General features: G+C 43.9%; 1 protein-coding gene across 1 annotated transcript in view; it reads left to right on the top strand.

The window, feature by feature from the left end:
- The window catches only part of LOC146752931 (uncharacterized), a 2,096-nt gene extending 1,082 nt beyond the window's left edge, over positions 1-1,014 (top strand). Inside the window, exons 2-3 of the mRNA XM_085531038.1 lie at positions 108-259; positions 782-1,014. Coding sequence (XP_085387164.1) covers positions 108-259; positions 782-1,014 — 385 coding nt within the window. The remainder of the gene's footprint in view (positions 1-107; positions 260-781) is intronic.
- Positions 1,015-10,134: the final 9,120 nt, after the last annotated feature.

Genomic DNA, 10,134 nt, shown 5'->3' with positions numbered 1-10,134 from the left:
CCCCGCTGTGAACTTCCAATCTTTTAGTGGGGGGTAGTCCAAACCAGCTCGTACTGGTGTTTTGTTGAGCCAAGGCATCTGTTTCACTCTCCCATCTTCTACAACAGGAGTCCATTCTTCTTTCTTATCGTTGATGGGCGGCAAGTTTCCGTGGACTCTGCATTCTGTTCTTCAGCTTACGTGCCTGCAAGTGCCTTGTCCTTCAGCGTGGACCTTCAGCTGACCTACAAGGAAGATAACCACGCACTCCTGCTATCAGGTACTCCCACAGCCCGGATGGTAGAAGTCTATACAGTCTGGATAAATGTTCCCATGTAACCAATGAATCACCTAGGAATGAAGCTCAACTCACACGATGGAATTTCTGAAGTTTCAGTTTGCTTTTACAAAAACAAACAAACAAACAAACAAAAAAAAAAACACAAAAAAACCAAAAAAAACCAACAAAAAAAAACAACAAAAAAAACCCCCAATGAATTTATGCACATATACGTGCACAAGCATACATAAGAGAAGCAAAGCCCTGAAGAAATTGCTGATACTGAAATGTCATGTATTTAGAAGGCAGGAAATAGCAGGTGCAAATGTAACATGAAGACCTAGCAAATCCAGCTCCTTTGCACATATTTCTAGCAATCTGGTCCCTTCCTGTTCTATCACATACTATTTGCAGGCAGAAGCCTGATTCACACATTGCACATGGCAGACCTATGCTTCAGAAGAGCAAGATGTTTGACTGAGAGTGGATGTTTTCCATAGGATCTCTACTTGTCTATTGCAGGGATGAAGAGGTACAGCAAATACCAGGAACTGCAAAGAAAGAAGAGGAAGGTCTCAAGGCTGATGTTGCTGAACGTCTACATTTCATGTCTACAATCCATGCCTGAATGTCTAGAGGGATGGATCTTCCCAGTACTAAGCAAAATGATTAAACCAAGCACCAGGAGAGATCACCCACCCATTGGGTTGGCCCTGTGTTCTCGGTCCCTGACTCCAACCAAAACTAATGGATAAAATAAATGGTTAAAATGAGAGATGCTTCATAACGCTAAGTCGGACCTAAAAATTAGACATAGGGGATTTAAATTGAGCAGCACAAAACTAGGAAATTCCCTACTGTAACATCCCTGCCTCCCAAACAGAAACCCAAACCCATCATCTGCCCGCACCAACCTGAGATGCTGTGCAACTAAGTTAGTTGGCAGCTTGCTGCTATGACCCCCCCAAAAAACCCACTCTGACAAAATTAATGATCTTCTCTCCAGAGTATGGTTTGAATTGTGTCCAGCAAGCAAAGCCTGCAGCCATATGCCAAACAATGAGAAGGAAATAAAATACTGACTAGCTGTTTGTTCATAAAGCTCCACCTATTCTGTGCACCACCTCAAACATTGCTGCTTTGTAAAGGTTGGGTTTAAAGATGGCACTGGATACCCAAGAGAAGACTCAGGTTTGTGTTTGCTAACTTTGCATTTGGTGTTTGCTGAGTTATGGAGCTTCCCTTGCAGTTTTGGAAATGTCTGTATAACAGCAATTGTCTGCATGGAGTTGTTACCCTGAGCAGTATCACAGTCAGGACTGGGTCCAGAATCCCTCTGGATATCAGCTATATTGGAAGCTATTAACAGTAGCAAACTACTGAAATATGATTAGAGGCAAGCTGATAACTCACTTTAAATCATAGCTGGCTTCTGCAGCCAGGGAGAAATAGCCAGACTCGCTGACAAGGCAGATGAAAGCCTCCAAGGGCTCTCTGTACCTCTCTGCCTCCCTCTGCTCCTGAGCAGAGATCCATGTGTATTCCTTGGGAACGCTGTCTGTGCCAGAGAGGTTTTAGCCAACCAGCTGTGTAATCTGCAGGACAAGAGGTCAGGGTCTCAGCAGGGAATTCAGAGCGGCTCTGAGCATCTCTGGGGAAAGCAATGGCAAGACCTGGGGATGCAAGAACTTGGGATGCTCTTATCACACAGGCTGCTGACTTTGTGTCCTTTCCCTGTGTATGCTGGACACCAGACCAGAGATGGGAGTTATTTGGCCCTTTGAGTCTAGTTCCCACTGTTTTGCCTGTAACTAGAGCAAAATTCCCTTCCATAAGCTTCCTTTTAAAAACGACCATCTTAAATATAGTTCAGTTGTCTGCCTGTTGGTTATACGGTCCTTCCCCAGTCTTTCTCTCCAACTCTTTTAGTTACTAGTTTAGACGTATCCATATCAAGGTTACCCCATTTCTTCTGGTGTTTCCATGAATCTTCCCTTGCAAGCATTTACCACAGTGCACTTAAAACCTTTTTTTTCCTGTCTTCTTGACTGTTATTATTATCACAGAATCACCTGGGGATTCACGCAATATCAAGAAGCCTCCAGGCTAGGAATAATCCTTTTCCTGAAAGGTTTACAGTCTAAGTAGGCAGGACTGTAAGTGGCAATGAATTGAAGCAGAAGGTCAAATAAATAATCTAACAGATCAATAGCAAATGTAAACAAGTTCCTATTTGCATTTTCCTGATTTGCCCACCACAAACCACACAAACATCTATGGATGCACCTATTGGTCACATCTGCTGCCTTGTCCATGCCACAGAACACCTGCTTTGCCCTGCACACACTAAAATTGCCCTACCATTCCCTGGGCTTGATATAGAACTAAGGTTGGCTCAGCTGCTCATTGCCAAGTGTGTGTGGCCAGCAGTATCACCATGAGACTCATGAGATGGCTTCACTGATATGGAGTCATCTCAGATATCAAAACATCTTTGTGTCTCTTATTCATTTTGCTGAAAGAATGCTTTTTTTTTTTTTTTTTTTTTTTTTTTTTCCTGTTAGAAAAGAATCACAGAACTATTTTTAAAAGAAGAAATCAAAGAAGCCAGGTTGCTTACAGGTCCTGAAAATTTCTGCGCTTCCATACTTGCACATTCCTCCAATGTAGACACGTAAATACAAAACCCATCAAGTGGAAACACATGCAGTCAGGTAGAGACAAGCAATTTCCATTTGTCACGCAACGTGCAGAGCCAGGCACAGGCTGTGCAATCCTGACCTCTGGTCTCAGCCATCACCAGGGCTGTGTCTGCACCACGTCCAGCTGCCGCCCTTCCACCTACACTGGGGGAGATTCCCTCTCCACCTCTTCAGTAACAATAGGGTCTGAATCATGATAGTAGAATTGGCAACGTACCTGAGTGCATGGACACATATCCACCCTGTATCACAGTGATAACAGATCCTGCTGTAGGGCCGAGGACTTAAACTGAAGGAAATCAATCCATGCCTCTTGAGCTTGTTCTTGACATCAGCTCTGCTGCTTCCTGATCTCTGCATCCTTTCCTGTTCCTTTGGATTGGCAAAGCAAGAAAAACATACAGTTTTAGGCCTATCCCCTGGCAAAATGGCTGGCTCAACAGAAAGAATACACAATCCTCTGCAGGGGCACAGATCCTATCTCCTACTGTAGATCACATCAGATAACCCTATAAAAGGGCTTTTGTTCTAAGCTTCTATTTTGTTTGATTAAGAATTTAATATAATTTCTGCTTACTGTTTGTCTTCAAGATAAATAATCTCAAATGATTAATAAGTGCGGTTAATTATTTTATACATTTATCTATGTCTCCTGAGTGATAACAAAATTGTTCTGGTAAAAACAAAAACATATAACTTAATTCTTAAGTTTCTAAGCTTTGATTTAACATAGGAAATGTAAAACTGACCCACTACTGAGGAATTTTGAGTTCATCAGCCCTTAATGAAGCTGGTCTCATTCAGGGAAATCCCTTCTGCATGTAGTGGAAATGCTCAGTCATGGCCTGAAACAGTGATGGAGCATGTGGGAAGGCAGGGCCAACCCAGGAGAGCTCAGGTGCAAGCAGTGCAGCTGAATAACTGGAAGGGGTGGAGGCAGGATTCACCCCTTCCCAGGCCTCATTTAAGGGTTGGCAGTGGAGCTGAGGGCATCTCTTGCTGGCGATCCCTGCCTACCTGAGGCTCTACAGTGGTAGGCAATTCTTGTCTTTCACTTCTCCATCTGTGGCTGCTGCATTTGGGTTTGTTCTCATTTGCTGTATCCAAAGACTTTGCTGCCCTGCTATTACCATCTCAGCATAGCACTGCAACAAGCATAGGCTGCATAAGGGCTGCCATTGTGAAGTGGTTTCTTAGTTAAAAATTTAGCAAGTATTACCCTGCTCTAATACCATTTCATTTTCTTTTTCTAACAGTAAGAGGAAATCAAGAAATCACTTCAGAAGCACATGAAAATACACAATGTGAATGGATGGTGTCTCATGGAAAAGAGTGTTCCAATGGTGTCTGCCCAAATAGTGCTGTGATAATGCTTTTCTCCTTTCTTACATCACACCTCTCCAAAACTCCAAGCCATGCAGTAGGCAGGAAATGCCATTAAAATCTGCACATAAGAATATTATGAAGAATGCATAGCTGAACATCTGAGGCTCTCAGATTAAGTTTGAATTCTTTGTGTCAGCTCTGACTCAAGGGTTTAAATCATGGCGTGGCCTTGCTCCTTTTTCACAGGACGCACAGTATTACCAGGTCGTTTTTCTCTATAAATCTTGGGTGTACACATAGAATCTGGTGCTGTATCACCAAGTCCAGTCTGCTGGAGTAATTGATTTGAAAAGTATGAAAAGTGTTTGCCATCCTTACTCAGATCACATATCTTATTCTGCAAGAAACCCCGAGAGGAATTTATAGGATTATTCAATGAGTGAGGTACTATTCATGGTGAGTAAAGGTGGCAGAATGAACTTGCTGCTGATTATGAGCAGCTTTTCCTCACTTACACTGCTGTAAATTTAAATTAACTCCACTCAATCAATGGTGAGTAATTGATATAAAATCAGAGTAAGAGGAGAATTAGTCTGTAAGTATGTCTAGAATGAATAAACAGCAAAAATTTGCTGGCGTGTAGAACTCCTCCTTGAAGCTTAGCTGCAAGGTTACTTTTATAACTGATTGCTTCATTCTCAGAAGCTCTGCACTGCTGCTCGAAAAGGAGGTCTATACTGAGTTGTTACATGCTAAAAACACACATGGTTTGCAAAATCCCATTGAGTCTGGGACAGCCTTTGGGCACAGCCTTAGCAAGCAGCTCCTGTGCAGTGCCCTGCTGTGCGCTGCCAGCTTGCAGCTGGTTTTGCACTGGAGGACACTGGGCTGACACAGGAGAGGAGTGATTTGAGCACTGCATCCCCTTCCTCACAAGCAATTCAGCAGATGCTTTATAAGAGCAAACAGAAGCTCTTGCCTTCAGCTGGGAGGTGTCTGCTCCTTCCTGCCTCCCCAGAGCAAGCATTGCACTCAGTTATGTTTGTATGGCAGTTCCCACTGTGGGGTTTGGAGCTGGCCAATACCTCTAGTTACTAACACAAAGCTATTATTATTTAATCTGCGGAGACCTCAGGATGCCTTTCGGGTGGCATATTTTTAATGCTCATGAATGTATCGCCTGGATATCGTTTAATTTTAGCTCTGCTTATTAGATTTAGAGAACAAAAAAACCTGCCTTCCTCCCTCTGTGATGCTGACCCTGCTCTCACCTGAACTCTGGCCATGGCTTTTCCTGCCCCACTTCCCTCTCCTTCCCCTCCCCCAAGCAGTGGGTTGAGGAGGGTGCCATCACCTCTGGAACTTGAAGATTAAAAGGCAAAAAATTGACAGTAAACCGCCAATGGCTCATTTACTGTTGACGGTGAGTCAATCAAAATCCATCTTTCCCTCTGCTTCCTGGCTTTCCCATCTGTGTGAATTCATGACCTGATTTCTGATGTGTTCCACGCTGTTACTTTTTTCCCCTCGGAATTTAATTGCTTCTGATTCACATTTGGGTGCTGAAAAGTTGACAGAAGCTGTACAATCGCCTCCAGCAACAGATCCTATTTATAATGCTGTAAACTATGTTTTGCAGTGATATGATTAGTAACAAAAGGGAGAAAATTACACAGAAATGTGCATCTCTTTGTATAAAACCCTGTTATCTGCCAAGTTTTACTATGAGGATCACCAGAAATGTTAGCACAGCGTAAGGAAGCCACCAAGTCTGCCTGCACAGGGCATTCTGAGAGCAGCACCACAGCGACTTGCCCTACACCAGGGACAGCATTTACCCAAACAGAGGTCAGAGTCAGGACTGAGCATCCTCAGGCACAGTGCACAGAGGAGGAGGGAGAGCAGGGGGAGGAAGGCTGGAATTTAGAGATTGTGGCAGCAAGGTGGTTGTGCTGTGATCATCTAAGGATGTCAATAAGGCTAATATCTTTTAAAAGACCGATCATTATAGCTGGAGGGAAAGAAAAAAATGAGGAAAGCTTTTGGGCACATAAACCCATCTTGAATGACATTTCAAGTCTCCTTCCATTTTCACAGGGTCGGAAATAGACCCATTTCTTCTTCGTCAGGAGCCCATGACATTTTTGTCGATATTTTTCTACCTCTTTTTTGTCTTGAAAACACATCTGAACTTTTATTTGCCGGAAACCACATATGCAGTAAATAAAAAGGGATACCTAAAGTTACCAAGTGTTTTATTTACTAAAAGATATTCTCGTGCAGGGAATGCTTGATGACTGTTTTGGTATTACTTTAGTATTTTAATTTTTAAGAATTGAAATGATCCAGAAACACTTCTAAGAACAAGGAAACTGAGGAAAGCTTGATGCACCAATGTTTTGCATAGGGTTTCTCTTTTCGCATATGCCTTTTGGGGTGGGAGACCTTTGCCTGAGATATGCCTAACCCACTCCACTGCAATAAGATGACTGTGAGAGCAACTGTTGGAGCCTGACTTGGCCTCAGCCATGGGCCAGTGCTCACTGATGGATGTTTTTAACCCTTATGAGGTTCTTTCCTAACTCTGGGCTCTGCTGAGCTGCCTTGTAGGACTGGAGCACAGGGAGGCCTCTGACAGTGATTCAGTCCTCCAACCCTTTTGATGTCATTAGACTTTCCCCAGACGGGTGGGGACTTCTACGAGTAAAGCAAACACCCACCTTTTTTGCAGTCAGACGTTTGTTTCATCATGCTGTAGATCATTATGTGTAGCCAGACATTAGGCAGCATGTCAAGACCTTCAAGAGAGACCTGCTGCTCAGAGAGGTAACAGACTTCAGCCCAAGCGAGGACATCTTCATTATGGCCAAGGTAGCCCAAAGTTTTTAAGGCAGAAAACACAGGACTCCGAGCAACAGTGAGCACTGAGGAGACAAGGTTTGGCTGAGAACAGACTCCAAGCAACTGCTAGCTCTAGTCTGAGTGTACCAGAGGGATGCTATCAGCTTCTCCATACTAACAAGCACCAGTTTAGAGATACACTGGCAGATAAGCAGCAGAGTGATCCTTCCCACCTTCCCTGAGGCTGTAACACATTAAGTAAGGAATAAATCCCTTAAGCTGCAAGCAACAAATGTTCCTTGTGGACCAACTGGAATGCACCTTCCTATCCTTTTCCCTCCCATGGCTAAAGTCTGTCTCTTAGCTGCTTCCTCTTCCACCAAGTCTCCATGAACAAGGAACAGCAGCTCCTCAGCTTTCAGCACTGGAATGGCTCTTCTATCGCTCTGACCCGTTTATTAAGAAACTCTTCTAATAAACTGCAATGCTAAGCTAGTACACTGCCTGGTTCTCTCCAGCAGGCAGCTGTTCCTAGAGGGGAAGAAATAGATTTATCCTGCCACTCACAGCACACCCTGGCAGGAAGTTTGGATGCTGCTATCATTCCATCAGTCTTTTTTAGCTCTCTCTTCTTGCAGGCACTTTTTGCTGTGTCACAGTGTTTGTGCTTGTTTATGTGGCCATGCACACATTTTCATGTTCCTGTAACAGGCAGACATGTGGAGATGCATAGGAGCTGCTGCATCTCATGATGCTGACATATGAGAACTTATTTGTTCAGCCTAGATCTGCTTTGCTCCCCCCTGTTTCAGCCACGATTACCTTAATATATGGAGGCACAATAGCAGTCTCCTCACTTCATTACCCCCTAACATCACACATCTCTCCAACATCCTGAATACTATTTCATTCGCAAATGTAAAGGAGGGCATCCTCGTTTACCTCTGACAGATGGCATCTGAGCTATCTACAAAGATATGTGCTTTTACCCCATAAAAGAAGCAAAGTCAGCCACGTTGATCTGATCAGAGATGGATGGGATGGAAGTAGGAATGGCAAGAAGAGTCTTATACTCTTTGGTAGAAAATCAACACAGAGCAGTGTGACAGTAATTACTGCACCTGGTTTATGATTCAAAGAACTGGCAGTACCAGTCCAGCTACTAATAGAGAAATCTGTCCATTAAACTTACCTTAAATGTTCTGTGAAAGACAGCAAAGTCAGGTCCTGTACAGGGACGTGAGCCTGTCAGTACATTATCTGGTCTTCAGTTCCAGCAAAGCCTTCTGCTCTTAGACAAGAGAGTCCAGTTTCTCTCCCTTCAGATGATGAACTGGCTGGAGAGTGTCACCACAAAAATGCCACAAGGAGCAGATCCCAAATGTGACTCCCGTGGCAATATGGTTTGGAAAGCTTGCAGCGCTGTCACCTGAGGAACACCACCTCAAAACACCGAGGCAGGACTTCAGCCTTCACCACTTTCAACCCAGCACCAGCTCTACAGAGAAAAGGGTATTTAGTCTATCAGATTTTGCGACGGGACCAGTGGGAAGCAGATTGAAAACCAGCAATTCGGGCAGCTTATAGTTATAGCCCAGGAAATAAAAAAATAAGAGGTGTAGGGGTTTAGAAATGAAGAGTGGGAATGAAGACCTAGCGCTGTCTTTCAAGAGGTTCAGAATTCCCCTCAGCCCCTTTTTAAAGGCAAACCCCTGCAGCTAAGGCCAAGGCAATGCAATGGCTGTGCATCTCATTGCACAGAACTTCTTGTCCTTTTACAAGGGCATCTAGTGCCATCTTCTCCAGAAAAGCCCTTTCTCTAGAGACATAGGTGTGCTGGTGCAGCATTTCTGTTACCACATTACCTGCCTTCCTTCACATATCCTGGTGCACACTTACATGGACAGCACAGTTTTGCAGAGGCACTGCACCCACGTCGAGTTGTCAAGAGGTAATGTTACCTTTCCAAAGGATTGCTGCCAGAGTGACAACAGCTTTAGAAATGTGAATCTTCCAAATTCAAGGCTGAGGTCCTGGAAGCTCCTCACTCATTTGTCCAGGAGCTCCCTTTTTTTTCAGCACCCAGGCAGAGATGTGCAGTGCAGTCTAACAGAGAGGAGACCAAAGCTCTGTCCTAGATTGCCTCTGTGGATTTGGACAAATAACTTCATTCACTCTGTTTATATTTCCTTATCCCTATGGAGATGATGCTTCACAGGGTTGTTCTAAAGGTAACATCAGTTTACTACAACTGAGCTGCTGAGCACTGGCTGAGGACGCAGTGTGCATTCTGTTAATTAATCTGATCCAGTCTGTGTCAGTGCAAGGCTTCCTCATACATGACGTTGGCTTTTTTTTGTTATAATTCTGTATGAAAAAGCAAGCAGACAGATAGCCTTTAACCACCCAACAGCCTGGAAGGCAGGGGAAGCCGACTGGACTGCTTGTTGGAGGCATGGAGCAGGAACAAGGAATGTCAGTTCTGCCACTTATTCACTATTTGACTCTGGACGAAGCATCTACCCTCTGCACACCTAATTTCATTAAAAACAAATCAGGAGGGTATGCCAAGGTTATTGTTTTTCTGATTACCCCAGAGCCCTTCCTTGCATGGAAGGCCTTTCAGAGAAGGGATTCGCTCAGAAAATAGTAATCCATCATTCAGGTGCCAAGAAATCACAAAAATGCAGGCTGAGCCATGAACAAGCTGTGTCACCAAAGCATATTTCTGCTTCAGTGTGACAAACACCTGAGCAAACAAGCTGTGGGAATAAACATAATCAAAGGTTATTAGTTAATAGGGACTAATCTCCCACAAACACTTGTGTACTGAAGCAGGCTCTTTCAAAACACAGGTTCGGTCGCAGAAGGAATTCAGCTAATCTGGAGTTTGTTTTCTCCTGCCTGCTGTGTGGTATGTGGTAGAAATCACACACCGGGTCTTCCTGGCAAACCAGAATTGCTTTTGTTGATGTCCATTTCTCCATCTCTGCTCAGAAGCAATCG

Source organism: Coturnix japonica, unplaced genomic scaffold (assembly GCF_054131305.1).
Source record: "Coturnix japonica strain WE unplaced genomic scaffold, WE-NBRP24 Scf040, whole genome shotgun sequence".
In the NCBI taxonomy this organism is placed as follows: Eukaryota; Metazoa; Chordata; class Aves; order Galliformes; family Phasianidae; genus Coturnix; species Coturnix japonica.
The sequence above is the reverse complement of the archived record's forward strand: the minus strand, read 5'-3'. Positions and strand labels throughout refer to the sequence as shown.